Source organism: Aquarana catesbeiana, linkage group LG01, assembly GCF_042186555.1.
Source record: "Aquarana catesbeiana isolate 2022-GZ linkage group LG01, ASM4218655v1, whole genome shotgun sequence".
Classification (NCBI taxonomy): domain Eukaryota; kingdom Metazoa; phylum Chordata; class Amphibia; order Anura; family Ranidae; genus Aquarana; species Aquarana catesbeiana.
Window position 1 is genome coordinate 613,827,777 of NC_133324.1, and position 22,039 is coordinate 613,849,815.

Sequence of the window (22,039 nt, forward strand, 5' to 3'; positions counted from 1 at the left end):
ATAGAGATTCTAAGCTTAAATGAAAAATTCATGATCAGTTGATGAAAATTATGAAGGACATGCCAAGCAATGATATGAGAGCAGTGGCAGCTGGTGCTCAAAATTTTTGGGGGGCGCAAACTGAAAAAAAAAAACCCCCTTCAATTGCAGCCTCACTGTACCAAACGCAGCCACTGTGCCCAAACGCAGCCACTGTGCCATCAAACGCTGCCACTGTGCCATCAAACGCTGCCACTGTGCCCCATCAAACGCTGCCACTGTGCCCCATCAAATGCTGCCACTGTGCCCCATCAAATGCTGCCACTGTGCCCCATCAAATGCTGCCACTGTGCCCCATCAAATGCTGCCATTGTGCCCCATCAAATGCTGCCACTGTGCCCCATCAAATGCTGCCAGTGTGCCCCCCGCCCGCCATCTGCACTTACCCTGTCTCGGTGGGACAGCTCCTCAATCTCCCATCCTCTGCTATGATTGAATGCCTTATAGGCGTCCAATCACAGCGCCTGTCGTTTCAGCCAATCAGGTGACAGATCCAAGCGCCTGATTGGCGGAGAGGCGGTTTAGTGTTAGGAAAGTGAATATTCAATATCCAGCATGGCGCTCGCAGGTCACTATTTTTGACACCTATTAGAACCCCCCCCCCACTGTAATTCAGATGACCGGTGCCCAAAAAGGGGCAGGGCACCTGAATAGGGAGAGGCAGCGGCAGCCATAGATAGATTCATGCAATGCATGAATCTTTCTATTGGTGCTAGAAGGGGTGGCAGGAGGGAGGGAGTGGCGCCCGTGCGCCCTTATGTAATATTTCATATTCCCATCGCACACATTCCTGGATGAGCTCACGGATTGGCACATACAGTAGATACAGAAAATGTTGCTTTTGTCAAGTAGGCCACTTGTGTGCTTGAAATACAGCTAGAATCAGATGCAGAGATTGGGGTTAGAGTCTGCCCTTGCTCCAGTGCAAGGGGCACATTATAATGTGCCCCTTGCACTGGAGCAAGGGCAGACTCTAACCCCAATCTATTTAAAGTGGAGAGTGCAACTAAGCATGGTAAATCTGGTGCAGCTGTGCATGGTAGCCAAACTTTCAGGTTTTTTGTCAAAGCTTATTTGAATAAACTAAAGTTAGAAATTGATTGGCTACCATGCACAGCTGGAACAGATTTTGCACTCTCCAGTTGTAGTAAATCAACCTCAAGTGTTTTGTGGGCCTTCAGGAGAGGTAATGTTCGTCTGCAATGGCTACATTTCACCCGGTCTCTATCATGGCTATGTATGAGGGTATTCCCCTGTGGGATACAGAGTAAACACTTCCAGAAGGTGAATGCAGCAACCTGGGTATGGACTGTCCTGTAGTGAATCCTTGTGGCAAAGAGGCAAGAGGAAGCATTTGAGTACCTTATAAGGACTCTAGGCAAAAGTGGTGGTAAAATGTGCGGCCTGTGGTGTGATGTAATACCTGATCATCCACATGACACAAAGCTCTGAGTAGTTGAGTTATAGCCCCACATTTGAAAAAGTTTACACTGTAGTGAAACAATTCAAATATCTCCTGATGTATAACAGTAATGATCAGAAGCATACTACAGATCGCATTAGTTAGTATGAAAAAAGCAACACCCAAAGCTTTTGAAAGAATATACTTACAATAAGTACTTCAATGTGTATGCTTTATTTACACAGTGGAGAATGAACATGCCTACTTGTACAGGTAGGCACACTAACATTTCCTTGTAAAAGAATATAAATAGTACATAAAACTCTATATAAGTAAACATTATGAAATGTATGTAATAATTACAATAAACTTACTAGGTTTTGGTCTATAGAAATAATTATTTGTTTTTAAATACTGCTTTCAAATATTATCTAGAAAACGAACTTTAAATTCTGAAAATACTTGAGAAAATTGCTTGCAAATGTACATGCGTACCATGTTAACAAACATGTAATACGAATTATATTAAAATACTGTTTTTACAATCCCCTTCACCCCTGAAAATTTTTAAAAAAGGCAGTTTTTTTTTAACTGCACTTGGCATCCACTGGAGCTGAGACCCAACAAGCTCAACATAAGTAAGCTACTAAAATGCAGCTCTTGTTATGGAAACATTAATAACTGGAATATAAAATATATCTCTGGAGAGATTTATAAGACACTATGAGACTGATCCTTTGTGCTGATCCTCTGCTTGCAGTTGCTTTAGAATATAGAAGATAACTTGATAGCAGAAAATGTATTGCTCCTGCAACAAAAATAAAATTACATTCAGTTTAATGCAGAAGGTCATGGATTTTGATTTTGTTCAGTAGTCTGTGAAAATGAATGTAACCCTGTACTTTGCCCACAAGAGGTAGATAAACACACACGATGAAAGCAAATTCTCTGCTCTTATCTTCTCTCAGAATTTTGCTGCTGAAGCTACAAGAAAAACCCAATATACTTCCTACTGCCTCCCACGATGCAGTAATGGGAGAGCAAACTAAGGCTTGAGTAGAGAGGTAAGGTGGGGAACAGACACTTTATGATGCTTATGTATTAGATTGGCTCCTGTGGGCAGAATGCAGGTAACTTTAAACTGGCCCTTTCAGAGCAGTGTGGGCCATTCCATGCTTTCTCTTGAATACAAGTGGCCTACTCTGAGAGATTTGGACATTGTTTTCTGACAGTGGCACACACTGCACCCATAGAAAATTTTCCAATATATCTCTTCGACAGAGCTGATTAACCACTTCAGCCCCGGAAGGATTTACCCCCTTCCTGACCAGAGCACTTTTTACAATTTGGCACTGCGTCTCTTTAACTGCTAATTGCGCGGTCATGCAATGCTATACCCGAACGAAATTTGCGTCCTTTTCTTCCCTCAAATCAAGCTTTCTTTTGATGGTATTTGATCACTGCCGTTTTTATTTTTTGCCCTATAAATAGAAAAAGACCGAAAATTTTGAAAAAAAAATGATATTTTCTACTTTTTGTTATAAAAAAAATCCGATAAACTCAATTTTAGTCATACATTTAGGCCAAAATGTATTCGGCCACATGTCTTTGGTAAAAAAAAAGTCAATAAGTGTATATTTATTGGTTTACGCAAAAGTTATAGCGCCTACAAACTAGGGTACATTTTCTGGAATTTACATAGCCTTTAATTTATGACTGCCTATGTCATTTCTTGAGGTGCTAAAATGGCAGGGGCAGTACAAAACCCCCCCAAATGACCCCATTTTGGAAAGTAGACACCCCAAGGAAATTGCTGAGAGGCATGTTGAGCCAAATGAATATTAATTTTTTTTGTCCCAAGTGATTGAATAATGACAAAAAAAAAAAAAATTACAAAAAGTTGTCACTAAATGATATATTTCTCACACAGGCATTGGAATTGCACCCCAAAATACATTCAGCTGCTTTTCCTGAGTACGGGAATACCACATGTGTGGGACTTTTTGGGAGCCTAGCCGCGTACGGGGCCCCGAAAACCAATCACCGCCTTCAGGATTTCTAAGAGCGTAAATTTTTGATTTCACTCCTCACTACCTATCACAGTTTTGAAGGCCATAAAATGCCAAGATGGCACAAACCCCCCCCCCCCCCCCAATGTCCCCATTTTGGAAAGTAGACACCCCAAGCTATTTGCTGAGAGGCATGTTGAGTCCATGGAATATTTTATATTTTGACACAAGTTGCGGGAAAGTGACAATTTTTTTTTTTTTTTTTTCACAAAGTTGTCACTAAATGATATATTGCTCACACAGGCCATGGGCATATATGGAATTGCACCCCAAAATACATTTAGCTGCTTCTTCTGAGTACGGGGATACCACATGTGTGGGACTTTTTGGGAGCCTAGCTGCGTACGGGGCTCCGAAAACCAATCACCGCCTTCAGGATTTCTAAGGGCGTAAATTTTTGATTTCACTCTTCACTGCCTATCACAGTTTCGGAGGCCATGGAATGCCCAGATGGCACAACCCCCCCCCCCCCCAAATGACCCCATTTTGGAAAGTAGACATCCCAATCTATTTGCTGAGAGGCATGGTGAGTATTTTGCAGCTCTCATTTGTTTTTGAAAATGAAGAAAGACACGAAAAAAATTTTTTTTTTTTATTTTTCAATTTTCAAAACGTTGTGACAAAAAGTGAGGTCTGCAAAATACTCACTATACCAAATCTCAGCAAATAGCTTGGGGTGTCTACTTTCCAAAATAGGGTCATTTGGGGGGGTTTTGTGCCACCTGGGCATTCCATGGCCTCCGTAACTGTGATAGGCAGTGAAGAATGAAATCAAAAATTTACGCCCTTAGAAAGCCTGAAGGCGGTGCTTGGTTTTCGGGGTCCCGTATGTGGCTAGGCTCCCAAAAAGTCTCACACATGTGGTATCCCCGTACTAAGGAGAAGCAACGGAATGTATTTTGGGGTGTAATGTCACATATTCCCATGGCATGTTTGAGCAATATGTCATTTAGTGACAACTTTGTGCAAAAAAAAAAAAAAAAAATTCTCTTTCCTGCAACTTGTGTCACAATATAAAATATTCCATGGACTCAACATGCCTCTCAGCAAATAGCTTGGGGTGTCTACTTTTCAAAATGGGGTCATTTGGGGGGGGGGGGGTTGAACTGTCCTGGCATTTTATGCACAACATTTAGAAGCTTATGTCACATATCACCCACTCTAACCACTTGAAGACAAAGCCCTTTCTGACACTTTTTGTTTACATGAAAAAATTTTTTTTTTTTTGCAAGAAAATTACTGTGAACCCCCAAACATTATATATTTTTTTTAAAGCAAATGCCCTACAGAATAAAATGGTGGGTGTTTCATTTTTTTTTTTCACACAGTATTTGCGCAGCGATTTTTCAAACGCATTTTTTGGGGAAAAAACACACGTTTTTAAATTTTAATGCACTAAAACACACTATATTGCCCAAATGTTTGATGAAATAAAAAAAGATGATCTTAGGCCGAGTACATGGATACCAAACATGACATGCTTTAAAATTGCGCACAAACGTGCAGTGGCGACAAACTAAATACATTTTTAAAAGCCTTTACAGGTTACCACTTTAGATTTACAGAGGAGGTCTACTGCTAAAATTAATGCCCTCGATCTGACCTTCGAGGTGATACCTCACATGCATGGTGCAATTGCTGTTTACATTTGACGCCAGACCGACGCTTGCGTTCGCCTTTGCGCGAGAGCAGGGGGGGGCAGGGGTGCTTTTTTTTTTTATTTTTTTTTTTTTGCTTTTTTATCTCATTTTTAAACTGGTCCTTTCATTTTTTAAATCATTTTTATTGTTATCTCAGGGAATGTAAATATCCCCTATTATAGCAATAGGTAGTGACAGGTACTCTTTTTTGAAAAAAATGGGGTCTATTAGACCCTAGATCTCTCCTCTGCCCTCAAAGCATCTGACCACACCAAGATTGGTGTGATAAAATGCTTTCTCAATTTCCCAATGGCGCTGTTTACATCCTGCGAAATCTAAGTCATGAAATGCTCGTAGCTTCCGGTTTCTTAGGCCATAGAGATGTTTGGAGCCACTCTGGTCTCTGATCAGCTCTATGGTCAGCTGGCTGAATCACCGGCTGCATTCTTAGGTTCCCTGTTGGGACAGGAGAGCCAGAGAAAAACATGGAAGACGGTGGGGGGGGGGAGCATTCCCTCCCACTGCTTGTAAAAGCAGTCTAGAGGCTAATTAGCCGCTAGGATTGCTTTTACATGAAAGCCGACCGCTCGCTGAAAAGAATGATACCAAGATGATACCTAAACCTGCAGGCATCATTCTGGTATAACCACTCAAAGTCCAGCAACATACCAGTACGTTGCTGGTCCTTGTTGGGCATATATTGTAATCTTTTTTTTTCATACAGCCTGTGGGCTGAACGAAAAAAAGAAATTGATCGGCGGGTATGCCCACCGTTAGAATACCTCCCTTCATCCACCCACTTCTAATGATAGGCATACATGCAACATTTATATATGCCGAAGCATGGGGGCATCCTCCCGCAAAAGGTAGGAGCAAATCGCTCCTCCTTCCCTGCTGCCCCCATGCTTCGGAATATATCACCTCCGCTGGAGTCACGGCTTTATATATCGTGGGAGCAAACGCTGTTGCTGTCAAGATAAATAAATCCGCGCTGCAGCTGAATGGCGTACCTGAAGACAAAAAAAATGGTTAACAATAAAACATAGTAAACGGTAAAGTATTAAAAATTGCATACCATATATATATACTTTTTACACTTTTTTTGTAACTGTAACTTTTGTAACTGTAACCGGTTCCAGGTTCGGGTCTCTCAAAATGCGATGGCATCTTGGGAGACCCTGTGAAAGTGTGCCTAGTCTGTGCAATGCTGTACCCTACGCTAATACTCAACTAGTGAATGGTAGCGTTCAAAACATTCACTAATGCAAAGACCAGGATTGTCAGGACAGGAGGGACAATAATAGCGGTTGCACGCCTATATCCGCACTTGCTGCAGAAACATCTTTTTTGGGGGGGTTCGTTGGGTAGGGGTACTCGCGAGGACATAAAGAAAATGCCTCTCATGCAGCCGACTGCATTTGGTTGGGGATGTGAATGGGGGAAGTACGGGTGCTGCAGAAGTGGTAGGTTCCCAATTAGGATTGGCAAATGCAGCAGGAAGGGCATTATGGGCACGACGGGCTTGTGTTTGTCTTCTTCTTGGTGGCAGCGGGACACTACTTGTGCTTGCCACCTCACCAGCTTGAACTGCACTTATGGGACTCGCCACGTCACCAAGTGTTACTGCAGTGCTGGTTTGACTACGACCGGGGTGTACTAGGCCGCTGGTGCTTGCCAGTTCCCCAAAACACTACCAAAAAAACTGTTAGCGATCGCAGGGATCAGGCCTGACTCTGCAAACGCTGCAGTTATGCGTTTAGTGTTTTGTAAGTGACAGTGATCGATCGATGCTGCACTTGGGTGGGCTGGGCCGGGCGGAGGGGCAAAACGCAGGTGCTAGCAGGTATCTGGGCTGATCCTGCTAACACTGCGTTTTTGGGAACCCTAAACTGCTGGGGACGTTAGTATAGATCTGATCGGATCAGATATTGATCCGTTCAGATACTATACCACTAAGGGAAGTGTATGCTGCGTGCGTGGGTGTTAGCAGTACTGGCGCTAACCTGACGCTGCCTGGGGCGACGCAGACCTTATCTGACCCTAAATCCTAAGTTATATCACCGCCGGGCGATTAGGGGGTTAAACCTTTATTCGGTAATAAACGGCGGGTGCCCTGATACTATAAAAAATAAACAACTAACCAGCGTCACCCGTAACAGTTATATGGTGATCACTGGTGAAAGGGTTAACTAGGGGACAATTAAGGGGTTAAAACCTTTATTATTAGGTAGTATATGGTGGTCCCTGACGCTATAAAACGCTGACGGCGAACCTAAATATTTATCTCCCTAACTAGCATCACCAGTGACACTAATACAGCAATCAGAAAAATGATCGCTTAGTGACACTGGCGATGGAGGGTGATCAAGACCTAAAGGGGGCTAACCCTAATTGCCCTACCACACTAACTGTCACAAACTGACACCAATGCAGTAATCAGAAAAACAAAAAAAACCCCAAAAAACTGCTTGGTGGCAGTGTGACGGGGGGGGGGGGGGTGATTAGGGGTGATCGGGGGGTAAAGGGGGGTGTACAGTATGCCTGGCATGTTCTACTGTGTGTGTAGTGTTTGTGCACACATATCGATGTCTTCTCTCCTCGGCGCCGGAATGGAAAATACCGAACCGCGGAGAGATGACATCACTTCCTCCACTTCTGTTTACTATGCAGAAGCCGAGGAAGCCTGTCATTTGCTAGGAGCGATCGCGAGGGGGGGGAGCCACGAATGAGTGGCCTCCCCCTCACCGCTCCTGACGAGAATCCGACCGCCGCAGGCACCGGGGGGGGGGGGGGGGGGGTTAGGGGGTCCGATCGGGAAGGCAAGGACGTACCTGTAAGTCCTTTTGCCTGCTCGTGCCATTCTGCCGACGTAAATCGTCGTGCAGCGGTCGGCAAGTGGTTAATCAACTGATTTCCGTTGAGTGGGGAAGCCCATTTATTGATTAAAATTGCTCGTGCTGGACCGGATACATTTTGATCAGAGTATGGTGTTTACTGCTGTTTCCACCCCCTTGGTAAGGTTTCCCCTCGTTTTCTGGTGTGTCGCCAAACAGGAAGTGAGGAAAATCATTTTAGGGAGGACACAAACCGTACTAAAACCCGTTTAAGTCCAGTTTGATTTCCTTACTGCCTATTATGTTATGAGAGAAAGTGAAGAGAAATCTCTCAAATTGCTATGCAGACAGAAAGCAAAAATTCTAGCCCTCCCCCACATGCTGGTTTCCTACATCTCTCAGGAACTTAAAGTGGAGTTCCACCCATTTAAAAGTCCCACGGTCGCTGCCAGAGTTGGGGGCGTGGCCTGAGGAGCTATGGAGTAGGACGCTTATAGAGAGAGCTCCTCTGCCCAGACTCCTGTAACAGCCATCCTGCCTTTATCCTACCAATCCTGCCAGAAAAACATACCCCAACAGGTTTACCCCGTTGCCTGCAAGGCTCTTGGTGCTGCTTGATCGCCTGGAACGCTGCCCGAGGCCGCGAAAACCGGATCGTTCCGCTCTGGGGCTTGCATCTAGGATAGTCCCCAGCTTCGGCCTAGCGCCTGGAGCGGCGGCCATTTTGCTCCACCCGGCGGCGGCTCCGATCCATCCCACGGACACACCAGGCTCCCCCGAATCTGATCCTTGCCTGCATCGGCCCCCGGACTGCCTGTGGCCCCCAGCGCTAAGCCTCTGCACCCTGTACCAGCCTGTGGGACGGCCCGCGGCTCCGGCCTGGTCCTCAGAGCGGCGGCCATATTACTACACCCAGCAACGGCCCCGTTAGTCCTCCTGGCCTGCCTGGCTCCCCCAAAAGACTGATCCGCACGAGCCTGGGCCCCAGGATCTCCTCAAAAAGTGCAGCACCTGGGGGGTGACCTGGCATGTGATGGAGTAAGACCTAGAAAGAGAGAGCTCCCTGCACACAAACTCCTAAAAGAGATCCTGCGGAACATTACACCGGAGTGCTTCATCCCACGGGCTTCCCCTTTTATTCCGGGATCGTAGCGGACTATGTCCCCGCCGAGACGGAACACTGGGACGGCAGACAAGCTCGCTCAATATCGCCGCCAGGAAAAAAACATGCAACAGGAAAATGGCGCCAGCGCGTGCACGGGCCCCGCTCCTCAGGCGTCAGACACCGCCAAAGTTCTGGACGCTATAGCCGCCCTACAAGGTACCCTGACTGCAAAGATAGACGAAGTGAAAATTGATATATCCCTGATAAGACAGGACTTCTCAAAACTGAAAGACAGGGTCACAGAGGCTGAAACCAGAATCAGCAACGCGGAGGACGCCCTGCACCCCATGAGACATACTACAGAGGAGATGCAGAGACAGATACAGCAACTCCATGCCCATCAAGATGACATGGAGAACCGCCTCAGACGTTGTAACCTTCGCTTCATAGGACTGCCAGAGAAAGAGGAAGGCGCAGACCCAGCAACCTACCTAGAAACGCTCCTGCTCAAAACACACGGCCGTGATGCCTTTTCAGTTATGTTTGCGGTGGAGAGAGCACACCGCATCCCTGCGCGGCCACCACCACCCGGAGCGCCATCCCGCACATTCATCGCCAAATTTCTAAATTTTCGGGACAGAGACAAAATCCTTAAACTCACCCGGGAGAGAGGAAATATACAGATCGGGAACAGCCAGATTGCAGTATTCCCGGATTTTTCCAGCGAAGTGCAAAGGAGAAGAGCAAAATATCAGGAAGTGAAGTGCCGACTGAGGACCCTCCATCTTAAATATGCCATGTTATTTCCCGCCAGGCTGCGGGTGGAAGAGGACGGAAGAGTACAGTTCTTTGACGACCCGGCGGCAGCGACAGCATGGCTGGATCGCAGAGATAGACCTGCTTAATCTGTCTATGTTCACATAACAACAGTGAGTACTTTCTGACTTTGAACAAAATTCTTCAATACTAATGTCACGGGGACTTCTCGGTGGGGAACCAGAATCCAGTTAAGGGATATGAAGAATGGGGGCATACACAGCTTGTGTGTAAGTGGGGTGGATGGGAATAAGAAAGCTAGCTCATGTATAACGCTGATATGGAACTTGGGGGATCATAAAATAAAGTTGCGCAGGTTACCGGTTGCGCCTTCACAGTTTGAGAAGAGTGGGGACAGTCTACAATGATCTGCTTTGCAAGACTCCTAAATGACAGGGATGAACTGTACCACATTATCCTGGAATAAGGGACATAAATTAACCAGATGCAAAGAGGAAAAGGGCAAGAGGAACTCATTAACTGCAATGTGTGGTAGTCCTGATTATAATTGCTCCACGATCGACAGGGGAACAGTCGCCCCCTTAGCAAAGTTGGATCAGCATAAAAGAAAAACTCATCTATTGCTATTAAGAAATGTGCCTCCAGTGGACTGTAACCGCTGGATGATATGTTATATGCTGACAGTTTGGGTATATATGCTCACATCAGGTTGGGGAGATGTGCAGCTGGGAGGGATGGGAACAGTTAAAAGGATAAGTTTTATGTTTTATTTTGGGAATATAAGTATTGATGTGACCTTAATATGGCTAGATAGGCAATATACAGTCAACAATAAAACATGCATTAGCAGACTGGCACTGTGGAAAAGGCAGACTGAGGGGGTATCACTATTATGTGATCTTACTAGATGGCAGATACACTAATTACATTTAGAGACCAACATGGCCAGTGTAAAGTTTTTAACATGGAACGTACGCGGAATGCGGAATAAGGTAAAGCGAACCGCAGCACTAACATTTCTAAAATCACAAAAAGCAGATATCCTAGCTTTAACAGAAACACATATCACAGGCCAGATGCAGGTAGCCTTAAAAAAACCATGGATAGGATGGTTATACCACAGTACGCATACCAATCAATCAAGGGGGGTATCGATATTAGTAGCCAAAAGAGTGCCCTTTGAGCTAATCGCACTGGAATCAGATAGATTAGGAAGATATATCTTCCTGCACGCCACCATAGGAGGCAACTCCCTATTGATTCTGGCGTGTTATATCCCCCCCCACTTTTCGATTGAGGTAGTATTGAAGGGATTGGCATTCATGGCACAGAACCCATCAGTTCCAGCTATTTGGATGGGTGACTTTAATCAAACCATGAATCCAAATTTGGACAGACCAGACCTGGGAGATGCGTCCAGGACTGTGCCTCACCAAACCAGACTCTGCAGACTATTCACAGAATTTGCGCTAACAGACGTATGGAGATGGCAAAACCCGACTAAAAAAGCATACACATGTCACTCGGTAGGCTGCGACACGATGTCCAGGATTGATTTTATACTGGCCTCAAATGCATTGCTGCCCAAAATTACAGGGTCGGGTATGGCTCCACGAGCTCTATCGGACCACTCACCTTGTTGGATAACAGCATCTCTATTAAAAGCGATGCCCACTTCTGGGTGGAGGCTGAATCCATTCTGGTTATCGGTCCTGCCAGATCTTGAGAGCATAGGGCAAGAACTACAATATATCCTAAACAACTTAAGAATCACAGATTCAGATACTGCAGTATGGGACACCTTTAAAAATCAAGCCAGTAGACTACTTTCATTAAGAATAAACAGATTTAAAAATTCCTCTAAACTACTATTACAGATGACCACTGACAAACTACAGGAATTGGAACAGGTATACGCACAAGAACCCAGTACTGACAATCTCCATAAAGTACAAATGCAATCCAGAGCAATAACCCAAATGCACATAGAGAAAGCCAAACAACAGGTTTTTTTCAAAAAACAAAGAATCTTCGAACACGGGGAGCGAGCAGGTAAATTACTGGCATATTTAGCTCATTTAAATGAAAAACCCCCAGTAGTGGTGACCCTAGCTACCCCACAGGGAGACGAGGTGACCGACCCACACCAAGTTGCAGACATTTTCCTAAACTTCTATAGGAATTTATATAAAACTCAGACAACATACTCCACACAAGAAATTAAAAATCACTTACACAGAATTCAATTCCCTAGACTCACATTTGAACAGGTTAAGCTATTGGACGCCCCCATTAGCCAAGAGGATATATCTGAAGCACTGTCCCAACTAGCTAAATCTAAGGCCCCCGGACTAGACGGCCTACCACTAGAATTCTACACTGCATTCCCTGATATACTACTCCCGAAATTGCAAAAATTATATCAACAAATATTTAAACATAAAACACTTCCTCCATCAATGCAAGAAGCACAGATAATAGTTTTACCTAAACCAGGAAAAGACCCTAGATACCCCGAGTCCTACCGCCCAATCTCACTACTTCAAGTTGATATTAAGATACTGGCCAAAATCCTAGCATCCCGTCTAAATAAAGTCATTCTTTCATTAATTCACCCAGACCAGACCGGCTTTATGCCCGGGAAAAATACGGCCATGAATATAAGAAGACTTTTTCTAAATATTCAAGCACAGCACGACAATCGGGGTACCAGAGTAGTGGTGGCCCTGGACACAGCAAAGGCTTTTGACTCAGTGGAATGGCCTTTTCTATGGGAGTGTCTACGAGAATATGGATTTGGTCCCAATTTCATACAGTGGGTACAAATACTCTATCAGTCACCAAAAGCACGGGTTTTCGTTAATGGTTGTATGTCGGGGCAATTTCCTCTAGAAAGAGGCACACGCCAGGGATGTCCCCTCTCCCCACTGCTATATGCCCTGGCAGCCGAACCATTGGCCATAGCTATAAGAGCTGACATGGACATAGTGGGTCTTAGAATAGGCGACTACATAGAGAAGATCGGACTATATGCAGACGACACGATACTCTATCTAGCCGATCAGGGCCCATCACTACAAGCAGCTCTAGACACAATAGATAAAATGGGGAAATTCTCAGGCCTACAGATAAATTGGGGAAAATCACAGATACTCCCCATAGACCAGTTTCCCCCAACCAATATACATCCAGAACTACCATTAGTCAGGGTAAACACTATTAAATATTTAGGGGTACTGGTTACAAGAGACCTACGCGAATATACAACCAACAATATAGAACCATTGTTTGCCATGATAAAAACCAAAACGCAAGCCTGGTCCAAGCTACCACTGGGAGTAATGGGGAGGATAAATATCATAAAAATGATTATCTTACCCAAGATCCTATACATGGTATGGCACGCCCCATTATATATCCCCATCGGGATTTTCAACAAAATGGAATCTATTTTGAACACCTTTGTGTGGGGACATCAAAGACATAAGGTAGCTTGGCATGTCCTTAAAAACCCTACAGATATGGGGGGAACATCTCTGCCAGATCTGCAAGAATACTACATAGCGGCACAACTGTCACACATGCATCACTACCATAATAATGAAAGACAGCGATATAGTACACTAGTATCTAGTAGCCCAGACAGTCCCTTATTTACCCCACTTCAAATTATACTACGAGGGGGTCAGGTTCATAGGAAAGGTTCACAATTTAATGACGGGTTACTCAATCATCATCAACGAATATGGGGATTGGCCCAGAAAAAACTTAAAATAGGGTACATTCACTCTCACACTCCTTTATGGGCTAACAACCAGCTAGCGGAACTTAAAAAAATACCAGACCCTACTATATGGGCCAGATATGGAATTATATACCTGCACCAGGTAATGGCAAGTGCTAGGCCTAAAGCGTTTCAAACTCTTAAGGAAGAATACTCTATTCCGCAACAATTATTGTTTAAATACTTACAACTCCGACATGCCTTGCGTTCTCAATTCAGAAACGAAAGTTGCATCCTGGAATATCCCCAAATCCTGGACATAATAATGGGAGCCGAATCGCAAAAATTGATATCTAATCTTTATTACTCCATAAGATTACCCAGAATTAGAGAAGTGATACAAAAAGCCAAAACAAGATGGGAAAGAGATATAGGAGCCGTTAGTGACTCAGACTGGGAGGAAATTCTAGAAAATGTAAAAGTAACATCTCCAAAACTGTCTGATAGGTTAACACAGATATATATTATTCACCAAGCATACCTGACACCTAACATAATAAGGAAGTTTCAACCTACACGAACTATATTGTGTCCTCACTGCCAGGCAGAGATGGGTAGCTTCTTCCACTTAATCTGGGAATGCACTATCCTTCAAACATACTGGAGTCAAGTGATTAAGTTCTTACACGATCAAATGGGTTCCCCTGTAGTATTAGATCCAAAACTTTGTATACTGGGTCTTCTTCCAGACGTGGACATTGATAAATACCAAGCCATATTTATATCTGAAGTCCTGTTTTTGGCCAGAAAAGTGATTGCCAAGACTTGGATGCAGAACGTAACCCCCACCATAACAAGCTGGAAGAAAGAAGTTAACAATTCCCTCCCATACAAGCAGTTGATTTACAAACACAGGGGAAACAGCCACAAATATTCAAGGATTTGGGACGAATGGCTGGGAGACGGGGAGACATGTGTATAGTAATGCGTGAAAACAAGATTATCAATACCTACCAACCAAAACACACAACTATATAATAAGTATCCCATTTCAGTCTGTTAGAACCTCACCGAATTATTAACAATAGGTATACCTTTGTTATGCAGTGCCAGCCTCGCAAGGCGCTAATGTATGTAAACGTACCACATGTGACTATATTTTATGTTTCTATGCATAGACCTCAAATGTGCTGTATAAATTTATGCCTAATTTCAATAAAGATTATTTTCCCAAAAAAAAAAGTCCCACGGTCCAGCAATGCGGGCGAACGAAGCCCGGCTCGTCTCCCCCCTCCTCTTTGCGGCGCCGGCATTGTTAATGTGGGCGCCTATGCGAGCCGCACTGCACGCTGTGAATTTCCAGGCAATCTTCTGGGACCTGTGACATGTCCCAGAAGATTGCAGGGGCGGAACTTCCTTCTGGCGCTGCGGAGCCCAGGGAGGAAGTGAGCTGGATGCCTCTAAAAAGAGGGTATCCTCCCCAACCCCCCCCCCAAAAGAATGACATGCCAAATGTGGGGGGGTCACCATCACTTAAAGCGGAAGTTCCATTTTTGGGTGGAACTCCGCTTTAAGTGTAACTTGGATACATACACCAGAAATGTGCTGTTCCACCCAATTGCTAACCATTACAATGATGGTGTCACATGCTACCAATAAATCTCTGATAATGTCAAATAAACAAACAACTGGGGAATCCAGCAGTCTTGATCTTGTCGAAGGAGAGACAGTTAAGCCTAGTATACACGATGAGATTATTGGACAAATGATCATCCTTTTTTTTTAATTTTTTTTGCATGCTAGTCTCCATATCGAATACGAATAGGTTACACAAGTACAAAATTCTTGTACGACAGAAAAACAAGTCGGAAGTGCTGTAATGTATTTGTGTTGTGTTTTTGGACGAAAGCTGTACTGACTAAATGAAAATCTGGTATTGTACGAGAAAATTTTTCGCGTTTGCCCATTTGATAGTACACAGCTGCCGTCCAAAATTTTTCGTATCGTACGGTCACGTCGAAAGCGGAATTTTTCGTCCAGTTTTCTCATCGTGTGTACGAGGCTATGCATTACTACAGAGAAATATCCCCACTGGACCCTCAAGAGTGACACAAAAAAAGTGTTGTGTGATTCAACCCACTGCTGCTTACAAGAAGCTGAAATATTAAATGGTTAAGGAATTGGCCTGTAACCATAAAGAACCAAAATCACGTATTTTGAACTAGTCAGTCAGCAACATGATTTTAAAAGCGATTCATTGGTTGACTTTGCTCTACAACATAGTACATTGGTATTAGACCATTCACTGGACTCTGTGACCAGTCCCACCAATCTAAACATGTACAATATGTGCACAGACATAGTTGAAAGTGATTGTTAAGTTAGTACTATAGTTTACCTCAGTTTGAATCATCCCATGTCTTTGAAGCCTCATTGTTCGAACCAGATCTGAAATACTGAACTAAAAAAAAAAAAAAAGAAAAAAAAGTGAATACACTTTGTAGTCATTCTGTTGCTGATCATATACTGCACACATTTTGGCCGGTTCCTGAGGAACTGCCTGAAATTCAATAAGTGGTCTGCCCTGTCTGCTGCTTCCTGACAACCGCTGGATGAAAAATCAAAAGAGCTGGGTAGAAAACGGTTGGCCAAACTGCAGCATCCAATCAGATGCAGGGTCATCTGTCAAAATACAATAGTCACAGCGGGAGATTCATCCTTCTGCACTGTAAAGCTTGGTTGGAGGTATGTGTGTTTTTTTTTCGTGCAGCCTTTTCTTTTTTGCACTTTCTAATAAAAATGTAATTGCCACAAAGCAACCACTCTCTTGTGTCTAGCCGAGTGCGTGTGAACTGCTCAGGAATCGGATGAAAGGGGTGGCTCTGTCAGCTGCTTTCACGGGATAGTCCTTGACTAAAAAACTGAAGGAGCCAGGCAGAAAATTGTTGGCTGCAGTGATGCATTCAATCAGATGCAGCCACTGTTTGGGTATTTCTACAGGCAGTGGGGTGACTGTCAAAATACAATAGACACAGAGGGAGATTTGCCCATCTGCCTTGTATAGCGTGGATAGAGCGCGAATGGAAAAAAAACCCCAAAAAAACGAGTGTACAGCCAACTTAAATTTTCTTTTTTTATTTCTACTGAAAATTCTATTATTGTCTATCTTGTGATTATCTTAGTGAGGGGTGGTGGTGCTGAGATCAGTAGTGCATGCAGTACTTGCTGTTGACCACTGCAATGCAGTGGTGTGATTTGGGAACATAATAGACAAGGCATTTTGCCTTGATCATGCAGTGGGACTGCAATAAAATAGACGCTCAATGCAGTTCCACTACATGTGGTGTGAACCTAGCCTGAGTGTGAACTGTCTAAGCGCAACCTCTCTTAGTTATGTGTACTACTGATCATGCTCTTCACTCCCAAGGGTCATAAATAATCCCAGTAATGTTTACTCTTTTTTTCCATAAATAAATGAAAATTATAGATAAACTTGCATGTATACATTTTGAATCAAATTTAAAGGAGAGCTATGCTCATAGAATACACTATCACTTTAAAACATCAGCATTGTAATAAAAATACAAATAGTTATTTTTGACAATCCAATATGAACTTGAAAACTATCCTGCCTGTGTACTGGCCATCCCTTTCCACAACTTCCTGGATTCCCTGCATGCTTTGCAGCTTCTCTGCCTTTTAATTTCTAAGGACTACATATCCCATGGTACTTTGCTGCCTGCCTGTACTGATTCGGTCTCCTGAAACTGCTTTCCTCAGCACCTCTGTAGTTCAGAAGGCAGGCTCTGCGAAATGTGTGACACAGCAGTGCCTACTCAAAGGGAGCATAGTGAATATGTGTCACAGAATTTAAATAAGTATATGTGTGGAGATCTTTACAAAGTAAGTTTGCAAACTTCAAGATTGCTAAAATTATTAGGAGTAGGCTAGAAATTAGTGAAATACAATGTGGAAATGAATCTACAATTGTGGGTGTCCTGTAATTCACAGAGGTAGGCTAAGAACAGTGATAACTGATGAAAGGCAGCAGAGGCAGAAACACAGCAAATTACCAGCTCACAAGAGTTTTGCAGGATCAACAGGCACATTTCACTTACTGAACAGATAGAACACCACACTCTCCACTGAATATTTACCAAACCAAAAAGGAGCAAATAAAAGTTTACATTTGCTCTAAAGTTAATTTGTATATATATATATATATATATATATATATATATATATATATATATATATATATATATATATAACAAGGATGTGGCCATAGCAACATACATCATTATTTCAAAATGGATAGCACACCAATGCACACACAGTAACAAACACACCATAGGACACAATACAGTGGACATTACTGCAACACAGTGGTGTAAATAGGCCCTGAGTGCAAACCAAGAATCCTGTTTTTTAAAGCACAGTTAGCTTGATTTGAATATAGAAATAATGATGTATTTTATAAGATGAAACAATCAGCGCCACAAGTAAAAAATGTTGTAATGTTTAAATAAGATAACCTAATAAAAAACATGCACAGCTGCTAAACATTCCAAGTGGTACACCACACTAATTTCAAAATGGATAGTAAATAATAAATGTAGCGCTGTGTGTAAAATTATAAATGTAAAGTGCAAATCTCTAAAATAAATAAATCTTACATATAAATGAATAATTCATAAAATGAAATAAAACATGAAAAACTCTTCTTGTGATCAGTGTATCCACACAATTCCACCACAGTGATTGTTCGTCCTCAAAAGGAGTGCACACCGCCACCAGTAAAAATGCGCACTCACCTCCCAGATGAGTCAAACTCATATGTGGATCTCCCCAAGAGCTCTTTGCTTTCACTTCCTCTTCCCAATTAATGGTGGGTAATCCAGATGGCTCTTTTCTTAATGGTAACTCAGCTCATTTATCTCCAAAGAAGCGGATTATCTCCCAGCTTGGCTCAAGATTCCATGAGTTCACGACATGTAAATAATAAGTATAGAGACCATAGTGTTCTCTGTATACAAATTTATTCAAAGCCCCCAAACAGACAAGTTGCACTTACAAGATAAAAACTTTTAAAATCACATAAAAACCTCCAGAGTAGCACCACTGTGTCCACATAGACAGTGCCTGGCTGGACGTGACTATCAGCTCCTCTCTTCTAGACGCGTATCAGCCTTCCTCAGTCTACTTTTTATCTTGTAAGTGCAACTTGTCTGTTTGGGGGCTTTGAATAAATTTGTATACGGAGAACACTTATTATTTACATGTCCTGAACTCATGGAATCTTGAGCCAAGCTGGGAGATGATCCGCTTCTTTGGATATTAATGAGCTGAGTTACCATTAAGAAAAGAGCCATCTGGATTACCCACCACTGATTGGGAAGAGGAAGTGAGAGCAAAGAGCTCGTGGGGAGATCCGCATATGAGTTTTGACTCATCTGGGAGGTGAGCGTGCATTTTTACTGGTGGTGGTGTGCACTCCTTTTGAGGACGAACAATCACTGTGGTGGAATTGTGTGGCTACACTGATCACAAGAAGAGTTTTTCATGTTTTATTTCTTCAATTTTTCATTTTATGAACTATTCATTTATATGTAGGATTTATTTATTTTAGAGATTTGCACTTTACAGTTATAATTTTACACACAGCGCTACATTTAGTTATTTACTATCCATTTTGAAATTAGTGTGGTGTACCACTTGGAATGTTTAGCAGCTGTGCATGTTTTTTATTAGGTTATCTTATTTAAACATCACAATATTTTTTACTTGTGGCGCTGATTGTTTCATCCTATAAAATACATCATTATTTAACCCTCTGCTTCTATAGTCAAATCAAGCTAACTGTGCCTTAAAATACAGGATTCTTGGTTTGCACTCAGGGCCTATTTACACCACTGTGTTGCAGTAATGTCCACTGTATTGTGTCCTATGGTGTGTTTGTTACTGTGTGTGCATTGGTGTGCTATTTATCGTGAATGCCACCTCAAATCATTTTAACATGCTCCACAGCACACTGTGCACTGGTGAAAATGGGCCCTTCTAGCAAACATGCTCCAAATGGCAAACTGCATCAAAGTGATCTTTTACTTGGCTAATCCTCCCTTTAGCTAATACCATGTGTTCATTTTGATGTCAGTACTCCAGATGACCCTGTCTGTTGTTTATATCAAATAATATTCCAGATTTCCATTCAATTTATTAGGGTTCATTTACACTTACCACCTAAACATGCTTTTTTTTATGTCTTTTTAATGTTTCAGTGATGCTTTAATGAAGCTTGGCAAACGCCCTGTGTGTGCTGATTTTCTATTTGTTTTAAAGGGGCCCAGTAGAACCCCATAACCATGAACCAGCAGTGACTGCCGATGACGTCTTTCCAGTTCCCTTTTTGGTTTCCCGGTGCATCTTGAGATATCTCATACCTGCAAAACCTCCAAAACTAAAGCTTAAAAGCCTCGCAAAAGCTGCAGGTGCTGCTAGCGAGCTTTGGCATAAGTCTTCTATGGAGGCTTTGGAGAAGCTTTGAGGCACCAAAAAAGACACATAGATCATTTTTGAAGCAAAGCAAACACAAGATGTAAACAGGACTTTAAGCTCACCATTTTATTTAGGGACAGGTGCTTTCACTGGAATTAAGAGAGCTTTAAAAAAATGTTTCCAGTGCCACATTCTGAAGTGTAAACAAGTCCTTATACTACCTTGAATTATAAAGGCTAATTTTACTCACCTCTAAATCTTTACCGATAAGACCCAGCAAGACATCTATACATATGAGTGTGCCTGATCGACCAATGCCTGCACTGCAGTGAGTGATGATGGGGCCATTCCTATAGATGTGCCTCATGTAGGAGATGAAAGTGAGAAGTTGGTTTGGGTTTGTAGGTGTGTCATGATCTGGCCACGCAGTGAAGTTCAGGTGCGCTATGTGTCGTATTTCTGCAGTCTGTAACAAGAAAATAATAACGATCCACCATTAGTAAATACAAATAATTTTTTGATTTGGGATTCTTTTTTATTTTCTAAGAAATGCCATAAAATACCTTTTCATTTTGAACTCATATTAATATAAAATAGTGCATATAGTTCATTCTGATTGTGCAGGAGGAGTTTTAGGATTCTTTTTTTTATATTGGTATGTATTTACCCCCCCCCCCCCCCCCCCGTGCAGACAATAGCAGAAGACAACACAACTATGCCTGCAAAAATATATAAATGCAATAGGCTGAACTTCTAGGAATCTATCTTGGCAAGAAAACTGACCTGAATATCTTGCAACTCCAAGATTCTTAGCAAAAAACTCTCCAGTTGCTGTGTTCTCAATAATGTCAGTTGAAGTCCATTATTTATCCGTAATGGCCTGTGGGGCCCATCAGGCCAATATCTTTGGCATTTTATCTTCCCTCCTTCAACTTCCTGGGTCATCATGGCAATCAAAGTGGAATTCTGTTCCCATACCATTTGCCAAAAATCTGGTACTGTACTAGGGAGAGGTCCTTGGCATGCAATGTAAGTGAATTCTTCACTGCCAACAGGCATCTTGATAAAACTTGCATTGATATAACCATCATCTGTTCCAAGATGGACTCTAGTGGTATCATCTAGAATAGTATAAAGTACAAGCAAAAAGATATAACTAATATATTTGTACCTACAAAGTTAGAACTTTTTTCAAACTTTTAGGTAAGGCTCCATTCAAAGTCGCATGACAAGTTGCAGCCCGTTTTTTTTCAATAGGACCCGTTCAAATCAGTGCTACTTAAAGTTGCAGTGACATTCCAGAGAATGTAAAGTCAGATCAAAGTCGCACTGAAACGCACTAACAATAAAATTATTTTCGTAGCGTGGGTTGTCAGCACCCAAGGCAAGACAAGTAATTTGCGCCCCTAACCCACAGACATTTAGCTCCCCCGAGTCCCTTCCACTCGTACAGTATTAAAACCCCTTATGGTACATTTTAGGACGTACCACTCTTTCTTTTTGTTCTCCTTTCTTTCCTTAAAAAACTAAGAGAATACAGTTCTCTTAAGAGGGCTACAACAGACCACTATGGTTGATACAAACTGGCTTTATTAATTAAAAAATTCACAACAAATCAATTAAACTAGAAAAAGGCACAGATAGGTGGCTAACATAGACTAATTAAAAAAGACAACGTTGTCAATTAAAAACATGGGGAGCCGCAGCTACGCATCACACATACACACCGCAATAACCACATTCAAAAGCTAATCTAATAAGGCATGGCTGTTGAAGATGGAAAATAGACTGGGAATATGTAAGTCAAACCAGATAGTTTCTTTTCGGAAGAACTCCTATTCATCAGATGTATTCAGTCGTATACCATACATGTAGTATATTGGGTGGATGGATGAGTGATTGGGTGTCCTGACCGTAATTAGTTAAGTATATGAGTGGGGTCATTCTGGTGTAG

The 22,039-nt window shown here is 42.6% G+C and overlaps 1 protein-coding gene across 8 annotated transcripts in view; it reads right to left on the reverse strand.

The window, feature by feature from the left end:
* Positions 1-1,659: 1,659 nt before the first annotated feature.
* Positions 1,660-22,039, reverse strand: part of PTPN13 (protein tyrosine phosphatase non-receptor type 13) — a 457,782-nt gene continuing 437,402 nt past the window's right edge. For all 8 annotated transcript variants that reach the window (XM_073599969.1, XM_073599986.1, XM_073599976.1 and 5 more), the window contains 4 exons: positions 20,869-21,206; positions 20,336-20,551; positions 15,989-16,051; positions 1,660-2,249 (listed from right to left, as the gene is read on the reverse strand). In XM_073599969.1, the coding sequence (XP_073456070.1) occupies positions 2,163-2,249; positions 15,989-16,051; positions 20,336-20,551; positions 20,869-21,206 (704 nt within the window). In that variant the 3' untranslated portion in view covers positions 1,660-2,162. The remainder of the gene's footprint in view (positions 2,250-15,988; positions 16,052-20,335; positions 20,552-20,868; positions 21,207-22,039) is intronic.